Below are 24,811 nucleotides of genomic sequence, written 5' to 3' on the forward strand. Positions count from 1 at the left end.
AAAATTATGTTCTGGTCTTAAGAAGGCATGGTGGTTGTCAGCCCTACTCATGTTAATTTTTGCTCGTTTTGAGTTTGACTCAGTTATTATTGTAATTTTTGTTCGTTTTCATTTATTTATTGATGGTGATTTGTGGCAGTCTTACACTTGGAAGACTATTTCACTTTATTTCTGCAAATTTTTGGTTTAATGGAACTCTTCCTTTTCTTTGAAAAATTTATTTTGTGGAAAAAGTTTTTTAAATTAATTGAGAAGAAAGATTCTGCGTACGCTCCTATAAGGACATTCAGACAGAGAAAGATTTACTAAGTCTGGAACGTTTCCGGAATAATTCCCGGGAATATTGCAAAAGCTTTTCTGACAGAAGCAAGTTACTTGCTTATATAGAGTGAGAAATACATATGCATAAATATAAATATAGATATGGATTTATTCATATCAAGTGTTAAAAAGGTTTAAAAATGAAAAATAAAAACTATTTCCAGTTTCCTATTAAACAAAATCTTAAAATCCTTTCAAGGTATTTCTTGGTTTGAATGTTACTTTGTTTCAAGAACATGAAATAAAAAAAAGTACGGAAACATTGCAATATACAATTTAAACATACCTCTACAGTTTAAACATACCTCTACAAGAGTTTTTCTCTACAATTTAAACATACCTCTACAATTTAAACCTCTACAAGAGCTTTTCTCTACAATTTAAACCTCTACAAGAGCTTTTCTCTACAATTTAAACATACCTCTACAATTTAAACATACCTCTACAAGAGTTTTTCTCTACAATTTAAACATACCTCTACAATTTAAACATACCTCTACAAGAGTTTTTCTCTACAATTTAAACATACCTCTACAATTTAAACATACCTCTACAAGAGTTTTTCTCTACAATTTAAACATACCTCTACAATTTAAACATACCTCTACAAGAGTTTTTCTCCAGAAAATACCCAGGCTTGCAGGTACATTGGTCAACAGAGGTGGCACCAGTAGGTGAAATATGATTCTTAGATGGGCATGGTGTGCAGGAATTCATATCACCAGGCCCACTGACGTTCTTGTACGTCCCAGAAGGACACTCTGAAAGAAAAAAAATTATAAGCCAAAGCTGAGAATCACTATCTAAATTTTATACTTTAATAACTCCTGAGACCACACTGCTTTCCCATTTGCAAAATAAAACGAAGACATTCAAATATATAAGTAAGAAGTAGAAATTTGAACTTTTTGAACTTTATCTATTCACTGTCTTGATTAACAGTTTTACCCATAACTTAAGTATTTCAAAAATTTTAATTTTGTATATGGTTCGCTAGATAGATTTTTCATGAAAATCTAGCTATTATTTCTCTTTTTTAAGATGCAATTAAAAAGAATTGTTTTGCTTTAAGAATTTAAATAATAGCAAATCTAGAGGTGAACAGCATCATATGGATGCGCCTAAAATCAATGCATGGAATTGAAACTTTGAAAATTGTACAGAAAAGTAAAAGTAAGGCTTTCGAGATTTTTACAAAAACAATCCTACATTGAGGATTGAAGGATAAATCTCTAAAATTACACTTTGTAGCTTAAAATCATAATTTCTTAGGTTAGGATGGCAAAAATATATACAGAATTTATATATAGATTTCCAAATGTATTCTCGTCCCACCACTTAAAAATGTTTCGTCCAATTATTATCATTCATTCAACAAATCATTCTAAAGAGTATTACATAGAGTATTATTCAGAGTATTATACATTATATCACAGTATTATACATGTTACACGTTTTACAGAGTATTGTATAGAGTACTGCTAATACTCTTAGTATTCTTAGCATTTTAATTATCTTAATACTCTTCTGGAAATACGCCTATTGATAAAGGTTCAAGAAAGGATGCTTAGAAGACACCAACTAGTGACTAATATTTTTTTTTTAAGTACGGCATCATATGCGGCGCCATAGCCCTGTCTAAGTAAAGAGTGACGTGGGCAAAATGTGTTACTTTTTTTTACCAAGGCACTTCATCATTTCCCCAAACTCATTCACTAAAAATTTTGAAATGGCCATTTTGTTCAGCATAGTTGAAAGGTCCGGTAATTATACCTTTAGGGATGAACACCCCCCTCCATGGCACTCAGAGCAAGGACTATAAGCTATACCAGTCATTATTAACATACAAAGTTTTTTTTGGAAGGGGTGGTCGTAAAAACTTCGTGGGGGGGCTTATTCGATGGAAATCAGAAGTTCTAGTGCTCTCCTTAAGAGTCAAAAGTAATCGAAAGGCAACTAGCCCCATCCCCTCTTATCTCCAAATACATTCTATAGAAATTTGATACAGCCATTTTGTTCAAAATAGTCGGGGTTTTCATAACCTCTCCGAGCCTGGGAACAAGGGCTGTAAGTTATGTCGTAGGGTCAAATAAGAATTTTATGGAAGGGATGACGCATAATTTCAGGAGGCTGATTTGATTGGAAATTGGAATTTCTAGCTCCTATTTAAGAGTCAAAAGTGTAAGGACAACTTGCCCTCCCTTGACGCCCTCTTTTACCCAAACGCGCTGATCGAAATTATGAAAAAGCCATTTTGTTCGAAATAGTCCAAAATACATATAACAATGTATCCAGGGTTGACACATTCCCCCAGAGTCCAGACGCAAGGGTTGTAAGTTATGCCCCGGGGCATATATGGTTTTCATGGAATAGCTTGTATAAACTTCACGTGAGACTCATTTGTTTGGAATTCGGAAGTTCTGTTGCCTTTTAAAGAGTCAAAAGTGATTGAAGGGTAGCCATCCCCCCCACACCCACCATGTCCCTATTTTGTTCAGGATTGTTGAAACTACTAGTAATAAAATAGAAAATGAATGTGGATTGTCATTTTAATATACATATACTGATATTTATTCCTTGAAACCTCAATAATTTTTATTTATTAAAGTAAAAAAAGTGAAAACATTAAAAAGACATTATGTTTTCAGTAAAGTGTAAATTATCTTATAGTATTGAGTACGCATAGGGGTTCTCAGCCCGACTCATGCTAATTTATGCTCGTTTTGAATTTGAATCGGTAATTTATCGTAGTTTCTGTTCGTTTTGGGTTTCACTTATTTGTTGACGGCGATTTTCTGTATTTGCATGATTCTTCCCATATATTCTTGTATAGATAAGCATTAAACATTTGTTTATTTATTTAAAACATATCACTGATCAGTTTGTTGTAACGAACTGTAAGTAAGGAGCAACTCGCCACAACAGTAGCCGAAACTGGCGAACATGATTTTCATAACAGTAGATACATCAAAAACTGAATATTAATCGTATTTAACTGAAAATATTAGTCCTATAGCAGTAGTAGTTATATCAGTAATAATAGTCGTAGTAATAACAGTCGTAGTAGTAGTAATCGCAGTGGTTGTACTAGTACGAGTCGTAGTAGTCGCAGCGTGGTAGGTTTCGTTATAGTGATATTAGTAGTTGTAGTTATTGTGAAAGTAGGAGTAGAAGTTGTAACAGTAGTAGTATTAATAGTTTCAGTCTTATTAATAGTGGTCGTAGAAGTCGCAGTGGCAGTATTAGTTGTAGTCGTAGTAGTAGTCGCAGTAGCAGTAATTATAGTAGTCATGGTAGCAGTAGTCGTAGTAATAGCGGTCGAAGTAGTCATAGTTACATTAGTACTAGTCGTAGTCGGAGTAGTCATAATAATAGTAGACATAGTAGCAGTAGTCGTAATATTCGTTGTAATAGACGCAGTAGTAGAACTTGTAGTAGTGATGGCAGTAGTAGTAGTCGTACTACTAGATGCCATAGTCATAGTAATAGTGGTCGTAGCAGTAGTAGTCGTAGCAGCAGTAGCTGTATTAGTCGTAGTCGTAGCAGTCAAAGTCGTAGTAGTAGTAATCGTAATCACAGTAGCGGTAGTAGTAGCCGTCGTAGCAGTAGTATTCGTCGCAGCAGTCATAGCAGTCGTCATATTAGTAGTAGTCATAACAGTCGTAGTGGTAGTAGTACTGTAGTACTAGAGGTATTCACACAAGTCGTAATCGTTACAGCACTAGCCGTAATACTTGTAGTTGTAGTATTCGTAGAAGTAGTAGTCGTCATAGTAGAAGTATTTGTAGCAATAGTGATCGTAGAAAACTAGTCGTAATAATAGTAATCTTTGCAGAAGTAGACATAGTCCTGGTAATAATAGTCGTGGTAGTAGTAGTCATAGTAGCAGTAGTTGTATTAGTAGTAGTCTTAGCAGTAACAGTCGTAGCAAGAGCAGTCACACAAGTAGTAGTCGTGGTAGCCGTAGTAATAGTAGTAGTGGTAGTATTTGCAGTAGTCGTAGCAGTAGTTATCATAGTGGTAGTAGTTGTGGTCACAGCAGAAGTAGTAGCAGTAGAATTAGCATACACCTAGTCTTTTTGTTAGTTCAACATCCCTCTCTATATGCCGTGAAAGTTTCAACTTTATACCCTAAGCCGTTCCTGAGAGTTTGAGATGTCCTTTTGACAACATGTATGTACGTTATGTTTTTGATATAGTTCATAATCCCCCTTAACATTGCCTAAAATTTTTACTTTGATACCCTTTGCCTTTTGAAAATACTGAATCGAACATGCCCCTATTTTCCGAACAACAGAACCTAGATGTGTAACTTGCAATCGATCACCGGCATAGCCTAGAGCCCTTGCCTCGAGGGGGGTTGTCATCCCCGGAGACATATTCATTGGACCTTTCAATCATTTTGAACACAATGCCTGTCTTAATAAATTGATTGGACACTATTGCTAGTTTAGGCACTTCCAGATAAACTAGGACGATGAAATATAGCAGGCGTATCAGGAACCAGACTAGATTAAATTAGAAATAGTCGTTTCCCCGATTCGACCATCTGGGGAGGGGGAGTGGGGGGACGGTTAATTCGGAAAAATTAGAAAAAGTGAGGTATTTTTAACTTACGAACGGGTGATCGGATCTTAATGAAATTTGACATTTAGAAGGATATCGTGTCTCAGAGCTCTTATTTAAAATCCTGACCGGAACCGGTGACATTTGGGAAAGTTGGAGGGGGAAACCTAAAATGTTGAAAAACGCTTAGAGTTGAGGGATCGAGATGAAACTTGGTAGGAAAAATGAGCACAGTCCTAGATACGTGATTGTCATAACCTGAACGGACCCGCTCTCTTTGGGGGAGTTGGGGGGAGAGGTTTAATTATGAGAAATTAGAATTTTAACTTACGAAGGAGAGATCGGATCTTAATGAAATTTGATATTTAGAAGGATCTTGGGCTTCAGGCTCTTACTTCAAATCCCGATACGATCCGGTGACATTGGGAGGAGTTCGAGGGGGAAACCGGAAATCTTAGAAAACGTGAAAATTGAGGTATCTTTATCTTACGAATGGGTGATCGGATCTTAATGAAACTTGATATATAGAAAGATTTTATGTCTCAGATGCTCCGTTTTCAATTCGAATCGGATCCGTTGACATATGGGGTTGGAGGGGAAGGGGGAGGAAACAAAAATCTTGGAAACCGGAAGTTTTTGAAAATGCTTAGAGTGGAGAGATCAGGATGCAACTTGATGGGAAGAATAAGCACAAGTTCTAGATACGTGATTGACATAATTGGAGCGGATCCGCTCTCTTTGGGGGAGTTGGAGGGTGGTGGTGGTTTCCAGTGCTTTGGCGAGTTCGGTGCTTCTGGACGTACTAGGATTATGAAAATTGGTGGGCGTGCAAGGGATTTGCACAAATTGACTTGATGACAGTCGTTTCCCCAATTCGACCATCTTGGGGGCGTGGAGAAAAAAATGAGGTTTTTTTAACTTACGAATGGGTAATCGAATCTTAATGAAATTCGATATTTAGAAGGACCTCTTGTCTCAGAGCTCTTATTTTAAATTCAGACCGTATCCGCTGATATTGGGGGAGTTGGAGGGGAAAACGGGAAATCTTGGAAAACTCTTAAAGTGGAGAGACCGAGATGAAACTTGGTGGGAAGAATAAGCACAAGTCCTAGATACGTGATTGACATAACTAGACTGAATCCGCTTTCTTTGGGGGAGTTGGGAGGGGTGTTAATTCGGAAAAATTAGAAAAATTGAGGTATTTTTAACGTAAGAACGGGTGACCGGATCCTAATGAAATTTGATATTTAGAAGGAACTCATATCTCAAAGCTCTCATTTTAAATCCCGACTAGATCTGGTGAAATTGGGGGGAGTTGGAGGGGGAAACCAGAAATCTTGGAAAACGCTTACAGGGGAGAGATCGGGATGAAACTTGGTGGGTAGAATAAGAAAATGTCGTAGATATGTGATTGACGTAACCGGACTGGATTCTCTCTCTTTGGGGGAGTTCGGGGGGTTCCAGTGCTCTGGCGAGTTCGGTGCTGTTGGACCTGCTAGGACGATGGAAATTGCTAGGCGTGTCAGGGAGCTTCACAGACCGACTTGATAATGTCTTTTTTCCTGATTTGACCATCTGGGGCCCCGAAGGGAGAGGAGAAATAGAAAAAATGTGGTATTTTTAACTTACGAGTGGGTGATCGGATCTTAATGAATTTTGATATTTAGAAGAACCTCGTGTCTCAGAGCTCTTATTTAAAATCCCAACCGGCATTAAGCCTCTGATTTTCCTTTTACATTAATCTATTGATTCTTAGAATTTTGCTAGAGCTCATACCATATAAGCTCTTAGCTCTTTTTTTTGCCGACAGAAAACACGGTTTTAAAGTAGACAGTACCAATTTACTTTTGAATCTTTTCTATTGTCTACTGCCCATTGCCCTTGGGAAGTTCTTCCTTCCTAGGAAATGCTATTTGTGGTAGCATATCCCTTTTAAATATGCGGTTACTGCTTCAAATATTATATGAGTGAATTAACTGGCATAGAGTATATTCCCATTTCAACAATAGAAAGAAAGAAAACACATTTTTATGATGTCTTCATTTTCCTGTCATTGAAAAAGCAATTTCATGCTATACATAAAAGTTGCCAAGTCATTTAAATTAAAAGACTCAAGGTTTAAAAAAAATAAATTACAAGAGTGAATCAAAGAAAATTTGACATTTAATTATATCTTATTATTTATTTCCAAAATTAGAAACCTAATTGAATACAAGTTTTCTTTTCTTTCTTACAAGTTGTATTAAGGTCTACTCAAGTCAGTAAACTTTTTAGTTTTTTTGTTTTTATTTCAGTGGTTCAAATTAGCATCAGAGATGACACATTGACGACCAGGCATGTACGAAAGAATTTATCACGAGGGGGAGGGGGTTATTTAAAAAACAAACAAAAACATGCAGATTATAAGCTTTTACATGGAAACTTTTAAAAGAAAGAAAACCTCAGTTTACGGGGGGAGACCAGAGGGTCTGTGGTTGTTGGTGTGGATCATTTAACATTGACTTTTGTCAATTAGTTGTTAAGAAGATTACAACTACTTCTAATAACTCACTACAGCACCAAGCCGCAGGAGGCCAATACTTCTAAGCACGCTCCTCCTCCAACCCAGTTTATTCAAAGCCTAAATCGCCTCAGAAGTTCCGATTTTGCTTAACTCTTTTCTAACGTCACCATCCCACCCCATACAATAGGTGAGGCTTTAGTATGAGGGAACTATCACATCCCTCCCCTTCTACGAAGCTTGCAAATGGTGAAATGTAATAACTATACTTTGCTTTTATTTTCCGATTAAGAACGCGGCTTAAGAAAAATACAGAAATACAGTTTTTGACAATTAGATTTTTTGAAATTAGAGTTTTTGCCAAAGTGAAAATGCAGCTTGGATGAGGCAAAAACACAAAGGTTGTTCCTCCGCGTCAGTTCCTTATGATGAAGACATCATAAAAATGTGTGTGATAATGGAAAACAGGCCAAAGGAAATTGGTCCTTTGTACTCAAAAACCATACTTCCTGTTGGCAAAAAAAAAGAAAAAAAGAAGGTACTATCTATTTTTTTCCCAGGACACTTTGTGCTGAAGCAGTTGTTGTAAAAACTTTCGTAGGGGCTCATTCGATTGGAAATTGAAAGTTTCAGTGTCCTTTTTAAGAGTAAAAAATTGTTGATAGCAACAAGTCTCCATTCCATGCTGCTTCTCCCCCAAAAGACAAAAAGGTCCAGTAACCATGTCTCCAGGGATAACGTGCCCTCCAGCCGTTGGGGCAAGATTGTAAGCTACACCAATTACCCATTGTCCCCCTCCCATGCCACTTTTAGCTGCCATCCCCCAAAAAATGTCCCATCAATTTACTAAGATAGACATTGTGTTCAAAATGATTGAAAGGTCCGATGAATATGTCTCCGGGGATGACACTCCCCCCCCCCGAGTCCTCCGGGCAAGGGTTCTAGGCTATCCCAGTGATATATTGCAAGTTACACATCTAGGCTTTGTTGTTGGGAAAATGGGGGCATGTTCGATTCAGTAATTTCAAAAGGGCAAAGGGCATTAAAGTGAAAATTTCAGGGAATGTTTAGGGGATTACGAACTATATCAAAAACATAATGTGCATACAGGTTGTCAAAAGGACATCTCAAACTCTCAGGAACAGCTTAGGGTATTAAGTTGAAACTTTCACGCCATATAGAGAGGGGTATTGAACTAACAAAAAGACTAGGTGCATACTACTACTACTACTGCTACTACTTCTGCTGTGATTACAACTAGTTGCTGTGATTACAACTAGTTTACTGCTTCACTGCGACAACTACTGCTAAGACTATTGCAAATACTACTACTATTACTATTACTGCGATTACCACGACTACTACTTGTGTGACTACTCTTACTACGACTGTTACTGCTACGACCACTACTAATACAACTATTGTTACTACAACTACTACTATCACGACTATTATTACCAGGACTATGTCTACTTCTGCTACGATTACTATTATTACGACTAGTATTACTATGATCACTATTGCTACGAATACTTCTACTATAACGACTACTACTTCTACGAACACTACTACTACAACTATTGCGGCTAGTAATACAACGATTACGATTGCTATGACTACCTCTAGTAAGACAGTATGACAACTGCCACTACGACTGTTATGACTGCTACTAATATGACTACTGCTGCGACTACTGCTACGAATACTAATACTACGACGACTACTACTGCGGCTACTATAATTGCATTACAACTACTACGACTTCTGCTTCTATGACTTTAACTGCTACGACTACGACTAATAAAACTACTGCTGGTACGACTACTATTACTACGACCGCTATTACTATGCCTACGGCTTCTAGTAGTGGACTACTACTACTGCCTTCACTACTACTACGAAATGTACTACTACGACTAATACTACAAATATTACGACTCCTGCTACTACGACTACTATTACTATGACTACTCCAACTACGACTAGTACTAATGCAACTATGGCTGCTACGGCTACTACTGCTACTACCACGACTACTATTATTACTACTCATGTGACTACTACTACGACTACAACTAATGCTACCACTGCGACCATTATGAATACTATTTATAAGACTGCTACTATTGCTACTCCTAGTGCTACAACTTCTACTGCTACATCCACTACTACTGCAACTACTAATATCACTGCAATGAAACCTATGACTACTACGACTAGTACTAGTACAACCTCTACGACTACTACGACTGTTATTACTACGACTATTACAACTAATATAACTACTACTGTTATACGACTAATGCTTTCAGTCAAATACGATTAATATGTACAGTTTTAACGTATCTTTGATGTATCTATTTTGATGTATCTATAAACAGAATCTTGATGCATATCTATACAAGAATTCGGTGGAGCCGGGCTCGAAGGAGCTCGCTCTTCTTTATAAACAAATTTTAGAAACTTTTTCCACAAATTAAGTTTTTCAAAGAAAAGTAAATAACTCCATTAAACCAAAAACGATCAGAAAAAAGGTCAAATAATATTACAAGCGTAAAATTACCGTGAATCACCGTCAATAAATAAATGAAACCCAAAACGAACATAAATTACGATAAATTACCGAATCAAATTCAAAATGAGCATAAATTAACTGCGAACCCCTATGCCTACTCAAGACCATAAGATAATTTGCACTTTACTGCAGATGAAATGTATTTTAAATCTTTTCACTTTTTTTACTTTAATAAATAAAAAATTATTTAGGCTTTAAGGAATAAATATCAGTATATGTATATTAAAATGGCAATCCTCATTCATTTGTTATTTCATTAATAGTAGTACTAATAGCTCTTAAAAACTTGTTAGATGTGTTTCGGGAAATGGCGGGGTTTGGGGGGCAATAGCCCTCCAATCACTTTTGACTCTAGAAAAGGGACTAGAACTTCCTAGTTCTAATAAAATGTGAGCCCAATCCGAAGTTTATACGGCAGCCCATTCAATAAAAACCTTATATGCCCCGGGGTATAACTTACAACCATTTCCCCCAGGCTCTGAGCTATTGTGTCAAACCCAGACAGGTTTTCTACAGGGATATTCCTTTCCCTCCTGAACATCTCCTCTCAACATTTCTTCAAGTTTCTCTGCAATATCCTCAGCCTTGGAAGTAATCGCCAAAGACGTACTAGTTGTAGTGGTGGTAGATATTGCAGATGTGCCCTTTTGATAACCTGTATATCCAATCCATACAGTGTTTTAATTTAGTTGAACCTCCCCTTCAACAATTCCTGAAAATTTCATCTCAGTTCTCTGAGCGTTAGTAAAAGTTTCAGTAGAATTAATAAATCAAGTAGTTGTAGAAGGACTAGTAGCAGTGTTAGTGGTATTGGTAGTTCAAAAGGAGTGGTGGCTTTTGTTCGATTGATCTTCCCCCATCAGGATTGCCTGGAAGTTCTAACTTAATTTCCTAATCCATTCCTGGGATACGCCCTTTTAACAGTTCTCACGCACATAGCGTCTCTCGATTTAGTCCGAATGTCCTCTCTGTATTATCCCGAGTTTTCACCTTTATCCTTAGTATTAATAGCACTAGCATCATGGTACTTCGGGTAGAAATAGTAGTAGTAGTATCAGTAGTAGTGTTAGCGCCTACAACAGCAAATACAGTAGCATCATAATCATGGTGCCTTTTGGTCAGTAGAGCATCCCTTTCACGATGTCCTGTAAGTATCAGCTTCATACGGTAAACCGTTCCAAAGATATTGCTGATACGCCCTTTTGACAGTTTGTTGGTACGTAGAATATTCTGATTTCGTTCAACTTTCCCCTCAACATGTCCTTAAATTTTAACTTTAATATCCCCAGCCTTAGAAGTACTCGCTTCATAAGTAGTAGTTGTAGAGGTAGTAGTAGCAGTTGTTGTAGTATTTCCGAACACTTTTTCACTTTTGACTCTTAAAAAGAGCGCTAGAACTTCCGATTTCTAATCAAATCCAATCAAACGAAGAGAACTAAGATGATAATACTCAAAGCCTTACAAGTGGTTGCAATTGAAGTACAAGTAGGATTAGTTCAGCAGTAGTAGCAGCAGTTGTAGTAATAGCAAAAATGTAGCAGTGGTCGCAGTGTTAGTAGTAGCATATACATATTATCTTTTGGTCGATTTATCCTCCCCTTTAAATATTCTCTGAAACTTCCAGCTTAATATCCAAATCCGTTCTTGAGATATGCCCTTTTGACAATCTGTAATTTTGACAAATGCTCATAGTGCGTTTTGATTTAGTTCAGATTCCACCTCAATATGCTGTCAGATTTTTACCTCCATACGCCTAGCCTTAGTAGTACTAGTATCATAGTAATGGTGGTACTAGCAGAAGCAGTAATAGTGTTGTATTAGTAGTATAATAACAGTAGTAACAGCATTATTAATAGCAGTACGAGCAGGTACATGTTACCTTTTGGTCAGTTGAACATCCCCTTCATGATGCCTCAAAACTTTCTCCTTGATACAGTATGTCGGTCCAAAATTATTATTGATAAGCCTGTATGAGCAATCTGTATGAACATAGTATGTTTTGATTTAGTTCAACTTTCCCCTCGACGTTTCCTCAGATATTCATTTCAATATAGTAAGTCTTGGTGGTACTCTCTACAGGAGCAGTAGTTTTACAGTTAGTAGGGGTAGGAGAAGTAGTTGAGTAGTTGAGAAGTAGTTGAGAGAGGAGAGAGGTAGGTAGCAGAAATAGTAGGGGTAGTTGTAGTCCTAGCAGTAGTAGTAGCGTGCGAATATTGCCTTTTTGGTCAATTAATCATTTCCCTTATCATTTCGTGAAAGTTCCAAATTGATATGCTCAGTCATTCCTGAATTACACCCTTTTGACAACCCGTATGCACATAAATACAAGTGATGAAAAGTAATAGCAACTCTTTCGCGTATTCGATGTATTTCTACATCAGTTGCCAAGTTGAGAAAATATGGTCTATGGTGGACGGTCTTTTCGAAAGCCGGCCTGATATTCCTGTAAGATATGTTTTGTTTGAGACTTCAGTCGGTCAAGGAGTATTTTTGTAAGACTATTTGCTGATTTACTTGTCAGGCAAAATGGTCTGTAGTTATTACAGTCATCGTTTTCTCTTATTTTAAAAAGAGGGGAAAGTTATAGCTTTCACTGAGGATAAGGGAAAATAACTCGTTTCCGAGAGATTTGTTATTGTCTTGTGGTAGATATCTACCAATTCTTCTCCGCCTGATTATAGCAGCCCTGACTGAATACCATCCGAACCGGGGCCTTTAATATTCTTCAGAGATTTTATGGCTGAAGATACTTAATATCTCACTGGAGGAGGGCTTTGGTCTGTAAGGCACAATGTGGTGAGAAAGACAAGAGGATACTCGGGTCGGGCGTTATATTCGGCTCGGGTCGGGTCGGGTTCCTGCGACTGCAGCTGCTACTCGACGCCAAAGACGAAAAGGCCGAGAAAATGGGACTTGCAGTAAATGTCAGTAAAACAAAGAGTATGGCCACATCTGACTCCCCACTCATATTAAAATGCAAAAATAAAACTATTGAGCAGGTCAAGGAATTTAAATATCTCGGGAGTTGGATCGAATACGATGGTGAAGTAGCCAACGAAATCAAGAGGAAAATTGGACAAGCGACATCGGCTTTTAGCAAGTTGAAACCAGTCTGGCGCAGTAGTAAATACTCTATGCGCTTGAAGCTCCGCCTCCTGAATAGCAATGTGATGTCCATCCTCCTCTATGCTAGTGAATGCTGGAAACTAAACACCCAGCTAGAGAAACGTGTCTTAGCCTTTGAAAACATGTGCCTTAGGAGAATCCTGAACATATCGTGGCAGGAAAAGGTCACCAACATAGAAGTTCGCCGACGAACCGGTCAGCCATTAGTTACTGACCTTCTGAAACGTAGGAGATGGACATACCTTGGCCACGTCCTCCGTATGCCAGAGGATCGACTCCCGAATACAGTATATGATTGGCGTCCCGAGGGGAGGCGAATAAGAGGTTGACCAAGACACACCTTACGACGACAGTACGACCGAGACCTGAGAAATGCGGAGTTGTCTCTTCAACCACAGTGGGAGGAAGTCACGGCTGCAGCTCAGCTCCGAGATGTCTGGCGAGGTTTAGTAGATGCCCTATGAGCCACCCTTGGCTCTGGAGGATCTAAGGTCTAAAGGTAAGGTTTCAGCCTCTCGTATTCATCCTTACTTTTTCCGTCGGTTTTGTTAGCATGGGCACTCTACTGTTCACCAAGATCGATGATTTTGGGGGTTATTCGAGTGAATCTGAATTCCCAGGATCTCCCTAGCCATTTCTTTGACACTGGAGCTGTGTCTGTGGTGAGAGTTTCCTTAGATTGAATGATTGAAAACTTGTTTGAGAGTGTTGTTTTAAATTGGTTTTGTTTTTACATGTTTTGAGTTGAACTACATGATGTCTAGGAAAGTTTTTCTTAACCTGTTGGGGTCTCCGACATTACTCGAATGAGGTCTGAATTGAAACCACCACTGGCTATAGAAACAGTGTTCTGTATGTATTATTGCTCTGTATTCTTATTTCATTCTGTATCCAAGTGTGAAGAGCTGTCTGAGTTACAGAATGAATATTGTGGACGAGTGTTTGGAGTGAAAGCTGGTTAATTGAGCAGATGGCTGCGAGGAACTTTTGTGCTATTAAACAGTTGTGTAAATTTCTTCGTTTAGGGATCAAACATAGGGAATCATGTTTGAGAGGATAGCTTGTGACGTTTTTTAGCTTTGAATTTTATTATGATTGGTGTTTGTTGGTTAGTATGTTGAACCTTGGCGTGCTTCTTTTTCTGTCTTTTGTTGTTCTTTTTTCCTTTTCTTTTTTGATTTTTATTATCTAAAGTTGTATTTTGTTCCTGAGCTTTGTTTGTAGACTGTATTCTGTGTTGCTATGGCCCTTAGGCTTTTTGCAATAAATCTTACCTTGTCTATCTTATCCATTCTTCTTACTGTGCTAGTTGGTGATAATATTGACTTACTCGTTCTTCTATTGTTTCATGACAATTGCGATTTCAAAAAGACATATTACTCTCCAGAAGAAAAACAAGGCGGTGTAATTGTTACGTGGGGCACACGCATAATGAAAACAAGGTTGAGAATAGAAATCTGCAATTCCATATTTTTTGTCATGTACTACTTTGCTGTGATATTACTTCCCATACACATGGTGTTGGAAAAAGGAAGGCCTTAAGCATATTTAAAGGAAACGGGGCGATCCAAAGAAGTTCTCACGTTTTCCTGACGGTGAGCAACAGTTGAGGATCCAAAATTTTAGGAAGGGGGAGGACATGTTTCGAAAAATTACCAATTTTCAATTAAGCCTAACATACATTAATGATATTGAAAGTTGCATACCTCTGCTTATATCCGTCATTTAGCAGTCAGTTCTGTAAAGCTAACCACAAAACTAAAATTATAGAAACACTATCCCCCTAGAAGTCATACAATCTTAACGAAAATCACACCATCAGATTCAGCGTATCAGAGAAGCTTATTGTAGAAGTTTCAAGCTCCTATCTACAAATTTCGTATTTTTTGCCAGAAGACAGATCACAGATGCGTGTTTATTTGTTTTTTTGTTTGTTTTTTTTTTTCCAGGGGTGATTGTATCGACTGAGTGGTCCTAGAATGTCGCGAGAGGGCTCATTCTAACGAAAATGAAATGTTTTAGTACCCTTTTTAAGTTACAAAAAAATTGGAGGGCACCTAAGCCCCCTCCCACACTCATTTTTCCCAAAAGTCACCGGATAAAAATTCTGAGATAGCCATTTTATTCACCATAGTCGAAAAACCTAACAACTATGTCTTTATGGACGACTTACTCCCCCGCAGTCCCCGTGGGAGGGGCTGCAAGTTACAAACTTTGACCAGTGTTTACACATAGTAATGGTTACTGGGAAGTGTACATACGTTTTCAGGGGGATTTTTCTGGTTTAGGGGGGAGATTTGAGGGGGGTTACGTGGTAGGATATTTCCATGTAGGAACTTTTTAATGGAGAATTTCAATGAAGGGGGCGCGGGATTTTCTAGCATTATTTGAAAAAACAATGAAAAAATAAATATGAGAAGTTTTTTCTACTGAAAGTAAGGAGCAGCATTAAAACTTAAAATGAACAAAAATTATTACGCATATGAGGGGTTTACCTCCTCGTTATACCTCACTCTTTACGCTAAAGTATTTTTAGTAATTTCAACTATTTATTCTACGGCCTTTGTGATTCTCAAAGTGTAATTTAAGTTCTAAAGCCTAAAGCTCAAAGTCACTAAAGCTTAAATGGGACATTTAAGCTTTAGTGTAAAGAGCAAGGTATCGACGAGGGTTGAACCCCCTCATATACGCAATAAAAACATACGAATATAGAAGTTCGTTACTTAAGTTAATTCGTAAGTTACGTATAATTTTTACCAATGAAAACGTTTGTAAAAAATTAAAAGTTCTACTTGCTTTTTTAAGTAATAACAAAATTGGAGGGGAACTTGGCCTCCTCCTTCACGTTTTTTCTCAAAGTCTTCCGATAATTGCAATTAATTAATATGCAAATTTTGTTTTAATTATTTATGTGTGGAGAGCCAAGATCATAACATGCATGAATTCAAAAACGAAATTAAATAGAAAAAAAAAAGTTTTTTTAAATGAAAGTAAGAAGCAACATTAAAACTTAAAACGAACAGAAATTACTCCGTATATGACAGGGGCTTTTCCTCCTCAACGCCCCGCTCTTTACGCTAAAGTTTGACTCTTTCTCTTAACTCTACTTTTTAAAACAGTAAGAAACTTTAGCGTAAAGAGCGGGGCGTTGAGGAGGAAAAGCCCCTGTCATATACGGAGTAATTTCTGTTCTTTTTAAGTTTTAATGTTTCTCCTTACTTTCATTTAAAAAAAAAACTTGTTTTTTTCTATTTGATTAATATTATGCAACGAATTCTCGCCTCCTATTTCCACTATGACAATACAATATATGATATATCGCGGTGAGCATGAAGAAGGGCAAGTCCAGTGAGTCTTTCCTCCGTCAATTGTTTTCGATCTCCCCATGGTATCAAAACTTTGTTAAACAGACGCCAAACTGACATGTAGGGTCATGAGGATCTGCTCCGGAATATTTGAAATATTTGAAGAGCTCTGAAATATTTGGGAAAATATCAGCATTGCAAGTTTGTTTCTGTAAAAATTTCCTAGTGTTACACCTATTCTGCCTGCGCCTGCAAAGCCTTCTCTCAGACAAAGTCACCTAGTTTTCGATATTATCGCTTTTCCAGTCAGAGTAGATGCACAAGGAGGGGAAACCGATTTCTGACCAGCATCGCTCTAACAAGTCATGAATGATATCAGCGAATCGTTGCTTGTTCAATTCAATACAATTTATTAGCAAATAAATACTGAGCTTAAATGTGTCCGCGGTTCCTATGAAAAACGGCTTTCTAAGTCTCACAAATTCGGGTCGAACAAAGAAATAAAAACTGACCGTCTATATATTCCACGTTGATACTGGATGGTACATTAACCCAATTCATTTGCGTTTTTGCTATCATTGGGACTATTATTTCTAAACCTGGCTTGAATTTGTTAGTTTAAAACCTAGTTAGTGCTGAAGAACGAGCTTTATATCTATGGACACAAGAGTGACGAAAACCTAAGCTCAGCTCGCTACCGTATTTTCCAAAACAAGGTCTTGATATCCTCAAAATTCGTTCATCTTCGAGTCTCACCATCAGGATTGCCACCTGCTGGACGAAAGTGTAATCTTAGCACTATTTTATCATGTCTAGAACTGTAGCACATGCTATTAATGGAATAGCTGATAAACTTGTTCAGACATTTTAAAAAAACGGCAAGTTTAGACTGCTTTTCCTGTTTCTAGTTTACCGTCCGATTTTTCCAGAAAACGAATAGTAACGAATTTTTGACTGTTACACTGAAAATCGCTGTGTAGCACGCAAATTTGGGCAATTGCGGCATTGCAGAAACTGGCTGTGGTAGCGACCCTGCTCATCCCCCACACGCTCATCCGCAACCTTTCGCTGGCTGCGAGTCGATTATCAGATCCAAAATTGGAGTAAAAATAGCAGTCTCGAACCTCTTCAGTGGCGATTCAGGTGCGACGAAATGGTATTGTTTCCTATGATGACGGATTAATCTCCTGTTCCATTTCACCTTCTGAAAGTTGAGAAGTGCTCCTGTAAGCCCAGTAGCTGTGACTCAGGAAGATGCTCATGAAAGAAGTCAGGTCTGGATTGTTCTATTGCTTGCAAATCATGCAGAGGGAGCTACCGCCAGAATACCATGGAAGCTGAAAAAAACGTCTTTGCCTTTAACGCTAATAATTTTTTAATTTTGTTTTTCTTTTAAGTTTGATACAATGAAAATAATAAAAACGAAAGTTTTTTGAAACCAAAAAAACTTTTCTCAACTTTGGTTTTCAGCAAAAGTTGGTCGATTCTACAGAAGCATGCCATTTATATTTTGTAATACTGCAATTGCGGGTGTTTTGCAGGTTGTAAGACTTTTGTTTTCCTTTTTCGTTGTCTACGGCCAAAAAAAACCCCAGAAAGAACTCCTTGCTCACTAATATAGGATATTTGGTTGATTTTCTGTCACTTCAAATTCTAATAGGAATTTGAAAATTTATCCGTGTAGTACAGGTGATGGACATTTTTTTTCTTCCATTTCGTTTTCTATGGTCTCAATAACCCCATAGAAAACATCCCTTTCTTTGCATTATAACAAAATAAACTTTTTGGCTTTTTGTCCTCTCCTCCGCACTTTAAGGGCAGATTTGACCCATTTCACCTCGAGGTAGCGATGCCAATTTTGGATATGTTAATAAAAGCGGTTTTCTATATCAAAAGATATAAAAATGATTTCTGTTGCTATTTGTACAAGGTTAAACCATTTTTTGACTTTACTATTATCTGTAGCCCCAACAAACATTTTAACTCAAAAACAAAATACAAATCAATACAAAATAGAAGTAAAATAAAACTAATTAAAGGGAAAAATTAATAATTCTTTTAATTCCTCAAAAACAATATACAAATCAATACAAAATAGAAGTAAAATAAAACTAAGCGAAGGGAAAAAAATCAATAATTATTTTAAATCCGAAAAACCCCGATATACCTATGGTACTAATAAATTATTCATTATGTCTCTTAAATTTAACTATTAGAAGAGCTATGCTTTCTCCTAGCAATGTAACTTACCTTAGTTAATTTAAGTTTAATCCCAGGTAAAATTCCAATGATGTATTGATTTATAATTAATAATAAGTGTTTTAGAAAAACAATAATACATCAATTTTTACTTGAGGTTTAATTTTTGGTTTAATCTTCAGTAATCTTACTGCTTTCATTCAGTGAATAAGCTGCAGCTAGAAAACCTTTTCCTTTTTTCTTTGAGAGCTGAGGCATAACAAATAATCGATCCTCAAAGTAAAAAACAGAGACGAATAGTTGGGGTTCTCATAGATTTAGACATATGTTCGCTTCATAGCGAACCCCATGATTGCACGACCCCATGATTGCACGAAATCGCCGATGTAGCCTCAAAACAAAAACAAAAAACCCGAATCCATCGAATCCTCAAACGCTCTATCTCTTTTATACATGCCTTAGCATTTACCATGACATGATGCTTAACAAGATTTATGATCTATAGCTCTTATAATAAAAATGACTTACCATGGCAATCACCAAAAAGACCCGTGCCGAAGTACCCAGGCCTACAAAGGCAAGCATAGAGTCCAGAGTGAGTTCCACAGGCACAATGAGCATTACTGTCGCAACAAGATGAGAGTACCGATTTATCAAACTTTGTCCCAGTACAGATATTCAAACACAAATGTCTGTCCTGATTCAAATATCCACCAGAGGGCAAGTCTAAAAGAAAAGATTTTTTTTTTAAAAACACCCAGCCAAAAAAAAAGATAAAAACTTAAACTCAAGATATACAATATAATACAGACATTATACGAGTCCTTAATGTTTCACTACAACTGTTGACAGCTCATTCAAGCTATCTTAGGCTTAATCAAGTCACTTAGGCAAGCACACCTACCCTTGGTCCTCTTCCTTTTCACCCTGTCGAAAACATCACTCTTCAATACCTCCCGAGAATTTTACTTTTTTACATCCCTTCTTACAACCTCTTTTCAAACAGTTCATGTTAACAAACTAAAAGTAAGGAGTGACTCGGCTCAATAGTAACAGTAACTATAAAAAATGTAATTTTGATATCAATAGATACATCGACAGATTTGGCTTATTATACATTAAGTTTAGTGTTGCCCATCAAAATTCTCCTGATTCTCGAAAAAAAGGGGGAAAGAAACCCAAAAGGTCAAGGAATCTTAATGACATTCATACAATCAGGTTCAGTGTATTTGAGATTCCTTGTATAGAAGTTTCGAGCTCCTGCAAAGATGTGTAATTTTGTATTTTGTACCATCGAAAGATCACGGATGCGTCTTTATTTATTTTTTATTCCAGAAATAATCATATCAATCCAATAGTTTTAGAATATCGGGAGAGGGTTCATTTTAATTTGAATTAGACGTTTTAGTGCCCTTTTCAGTGAGCAGCTAGCCCCCTTCCCAGGCCTCATATTCTCCATAGTCGCCCAATCAAAATTTTGAGATAGAGATCTTGTTCAACATAGTTGAAAGGTTCGGTAAACATATCTTGGGGGATAACATGATCCCCCACGGTCCCTGGGAAAGGTCTTTAGGTTACAAAATTTGCCCGTTGTTTATGTAAAGTATTCTTTATTGGGAAGTATACAGACATTTTTTTTTGGGGGGGGGGTGAATTTTCTGCAGACAGGATTTTCCATACTGGATATTTTCGGTGACGAGGTATACTTTGGAGAATATACTTTTGCGGGCATACTTTCCAGAAAAAATTTACAGTGGGGGAATTTGCAAAAATTCCTTTATGAAATCCTTTTTATTTGTCTTACTTTCTCTTTGGCGACTCAATTTTACATGTGGGGATGTTAGGGCTAATTGTCCTGTGGCTATTTTCACCGGGTTGGAATCGTCTAGAGGATCTTTATGTGGGAGAGGGGGAGGAAATTTTTCATGAGAGATATTTTCCGTGGAGGATTTTCAAAGGTAGAAATTTTCCACGAAGGAAGTTTCTATGGGAGCCACTTTTCACTGGGGATGGGATAATTTTTCCATGGATGGACGGATTTCTGGCATAACTTGAAAAATAATCATAAATTAAAATATTTCTTAAATGAAAGTGTGCTACAAAAAATTTTTCAGTCAGAGTCGTCCGCATAAAATTTTCCGGAGAGAATTTTTAGCGAGAATGGAATTGTGCGGGGAGATTTCCCGCGGCGGGAGGAGGGAGGTACTTTACGTGGGAAGAACTTTTCATATAGAGAATTTTCGTGGACGCTGCTGGATTTCCCGACGTTACTTAAAAACGATCAAACAATTATATACAAAAAAAAAAATTTTCAACTGAAGCAAGGAGCAACATTAAAACTATAAAACGAACAAAAAGTATTACGTATATGGCGGGAGGGGAATACCCCTCCTCATTTTCTCGCTCTTTACCCTAAAGTCTGACTTTCGTTCCAATTCTTTGAGAACAACTCCTGAAAAACAATGGCCGTTTAATTAAAACAAAAAGAAGGTCTCTTAAAGAGCTGAAAACTTTAGAGTGAAGAGCATGGTATTGAGGAGAGGGCAACCTCCCTCTAATACATAATAATTTCTACTTTTGACTTCACCCCAACTGAACTACTAAGTAATTTTTCAATCTTTTGACTACCATAAATCCCAATCAATAAGTAAATGAAACCCAAACAATAACACGAATTACGATAAACAACGAGGTGAATATCAAAACACGCCATATGCCTTCAAAATACCAGTTCGTAATTTGCCCTTATCTGCATTCATTCGTGAAAGTTTAAAAATTTTGGACTTATTTAAAAACCTGTTTAGTAAAAATACAGATGGGCAAGATACAACGTCAAGGCTGCCAGAAACAGCTAAAAAAAAAATCACATGAAATTGACAAGGCAGTACCTTCTTCAGCTTCAAAAATACTAAACACAATTAAACAACTAAAAAACAATAAGTCACCTGGCGAAGCTCCGTCCTAATGTCTACCAGGCCTCGCCACATGTTGTATAAGAGCAACTAGAATCTGTCTGCAGTCTGATATGGGAAAAGAAAACCTTTCCGTCTGATCGGAAGGTGCCAGTAATAACCCCAGCATCAAAAAGGCGGACCAATGTAACCGCCGCAACTACCAAGGGATATCACTCACACATATGGCTGCAAGGGATGAGGGGACATGTGAAAATCGGTGCAATTTCGAAGAGGGAGAGGGTGCGCTTGCCTGATCTTCACTCTTCGTCTAATTCTCCAACAGTGCAAACGCTATAACTTCCCTATAATTAATTTGTTTCTGGATTTTGTGGCTGCTTTTAGCTCTTTAACCTGCGAAAACCTTTGGCGAATAAGAGTAGACAACGGTTTGGAAGTAGAATCCATAGAAATGTTGAATGCCTACTATGGACATTGCAAATCGACTTTAAGAGTGCTGAGTAAAGAAACTGAGCCCTTTAATGTGGAAAGGGTGTAAAACTATCAGCTACTGGGTATGAAGATCAACACTTCCAAAAACTATACTCATTGACCTAGGTATACAGTCGGATTATCAGCGTCTACATTATGGAAAAAAAATGGAAAGGTCGATAGCTTCACCTGTCTTGAGTCACTAGTAGACTCTTGTAGAGGTTGTGACCTTGGCGTGCAAAACACAAATAACAAAGCCAAAACCATGTTCTCATGACTCCTAGCCATGTGTGGAATCGGTGGTAGATCAGCATAAAGACAAGAATTTACGCCTGTAAAGCAGCGTCTTCTATGCAGTCGAGCCTTGGCTACTGAAGGCACTTCATCTTCATGGCATGGAAGTCATTGACCTCAAAGTCTACGGAAAATCCTGAGAATCAGATACTCTGACAGAATTTCAAATACTGATGCGCGCCACCGCTGCTGTAACATCGAGCCCACCGCCATGATTAACAAACAGAAAAGACTACGTTGAGGTTGGCAATGATCTGAGAAGACCCAATGACAGCACCACCAAGTGACTGCTTTCAGCTGCCCCTTTACCAGATTGGTGCAGGCGACCCAGCGGTTAATTGAAAGATTTGTGGTTAAGTGTCAAAAATGGCCTCGACTGAATTGGCGGATTTCGGAACTTTGGCGGAAATTGATAGAGCTGCTGTCTCTGGTTTCCTGAAGAGCTGCGACAAGATGGCAACAAATGGAAGTCAACCATGCGGAGTCTTCTAGATGCAAGGCGAGGCATCCGCACCTGGCCTCATAGTAAATACAAGTACAATTACAAATCTAGAACATGCCCGAAAATATGTATGTATGCACCTTGTGCCTTTTGGCCATTTCAATATCCGCGTCAAATTCCCTGAAAGTTTCAACTTAATACCTTAACCCGTTCATGAGATATTGCTGATACGCCATTTTTACAACCTGCATGCATATAGTATTTTTTATTCAATTCAACATCCTCCTCTATTCTTCATGAAAAATTTACCTTAACAAGTACCTTAGAGTATCTTAATAAAATTTGATATTAAAAGGATCTCGTGCTTCAGAGCACTTATTTTAAATCCCGACTAGATTTGGTGACATTGGGAGGACAGATATCGAGATGAAACTTGGTGGAAAGAATGATCACAAGTCCTAAGTACGTGACTGAAATAACCGGACCGGATCCGCTCTCATTGGGGGAGTTAGGGGGATTTTCAGAGCTTTGGCGAGTTCGGTGCTTCTGAACGTGCTAGGCCGATGAAAATTGGTAGGCGTGTCAGGGACCTGCACAAACTGACTTGATTCGACCATCTGGGTAGTGGGGACTGGAGGGATGGGAAATCGTGAAAATTGAGGTATTTTAACTTACGAATAGGTAATGAATTTTGATATTTAGAAGGACCTCGTGTCTCAGAGCTCTTATTTTAAATCCCAACCGGCATTAAGCCTCTGATTTTCCTTTTAAATCAATCTATTGATTCTTAGAATTTTGCTAGAGCTCATGCCATATAAGCTCTTGGCTCTTCCGACCTCGTCACAAGTGCCATATGAGCTCTTAGCTCTTGTTTTTCTTGTAGGCTTTTTTACTGTTTTTACATTTTCTATCATGTACCAGTAGCGTCAATTCACGAAAACACAGGGAGGAGTAAAATATATTTTTCAAGACCTAAGGGGGAGGAAATTTTTACTTTGTTAGATTTTTTCAAGGGACATACTAAAATAAAAAGAAGGTAATATAAAGAAATTTATTTTTCAAAATCTAGGGGAGAAAATATAGGAGATATAAATTCCCCCATCCACTTCCCCAGTTGATTCCCTTGTCATTTACTTGTTTACCCAATTTTTCCACCATTCAAACATAGGGAGGAGTAAAATATATTTTTCAAAACCTAAGGAGGGAGGCAATTTATACTTTGTAAAATTTTGTGATGGACATGCTAGAAAAGGGGTTTTTTTCAATAATAAGATCAAAAAAATGTATTCTTCAAAATCTAGGGAGAGAAAATCTAGGAGATAGAAATTCCCCCATCCACTTCCCCAATTGATGCCCTTGTTATTTACTTGTTTACCCTATTTTTTCCAACATTCAAACCGCAGAAAATTGCCGCTTCGACGTGAAAGCTAATTATAAATATTGTTATCTCTCTTAATTTTAGCAGTCAGTTTCTTAAAATGCAGTTCTTTTTCATTCTCATTCATTCATTTTTTCATTTTTCATTTCATTTTGCATTTCATTCATTCTCATTTTTCATTCAGTTAGAGATGAATTCCAGAAACAGGCTCAAAAAATTCGACATTCTTTTAATAATAATCAAGCTAAAAAGTGTTTACCGCCGGTCATATTAGTTATTATTTCAAACAGAAATACTATGGGGACTAGAAAATCATTTATTGCAATTCATTTTAAATGATCAGAATATTACCTTTCAAAAAGAATTTTGGGCAATATTGTAAACATATTCACGCACCTGCACATAAGCTCGGGGAATATTTAAAATTGCAAATATTGATGTCTCCTGGACACATAAACCAGGGTTGCCATCCGGTGACAAAAATCACTAAATTTTAGTGATTTTCTGGTTGATTTAGTAATTTTCTTCAATAATCTAGTAGTTTTTGTGCAAATTTACTCATATTTTTTTGCTTTGGCAATACAAATCACAAGAAATAGTGAAAAATCCCTAGGGGTGGCAAACTAGATACAAACTTATCTTCATAAAATGCGTGGAATACCAAGGTTTCAAGTTCTTAAAGGAATTGACAAATATACGAGTATCCATAAAGAGGTTCAGTA

At 37.4% G+C, this 24,811-nt stretch overlaps 1 protein-coding gene across 1 annotated transcript in view; it reads right to left on the reverse strand.

The window, feature by feature from the left end:
* The window catches only part of LOC136033354 (sushi, von Willebrand factor type A, EGF and pentraxin domain-containing protein 1-like), a 306,644-nt gene that overhangs the window by 256,914 nt on the left and 24,919 nt on the right, over positions 1-24,811 (reverse strand). The window contains exons 4-5 of the mRNA XM_065714145.1: positions 19,121-19,318; positions 924-1,082 (exon numbers count right to left, since the gene is read on the reverse strand). Coding sequence (XP_065570217.1) covers positions 924-1,082; positions 19,121-19,318 — 357 coding nt within the window. The remainder of the gene's footprint in view (positions 1-923; positions 1,083-19,120; positions 19,319-24,811) is intronic.

This window comes from Artemia franciscana, chromosome 11 (assembly GCF_032884065.1).
Source record: "Artemia franciscana chromosome 11, ASM3288406v1, whole genome shotgun sequence".
Lineage (NCBI taxonomy): Eukaryota > Metazoa > Arthropoda > Branchiopoda > Anostraca > Artemiidae > Artemia > Artemia franciscana.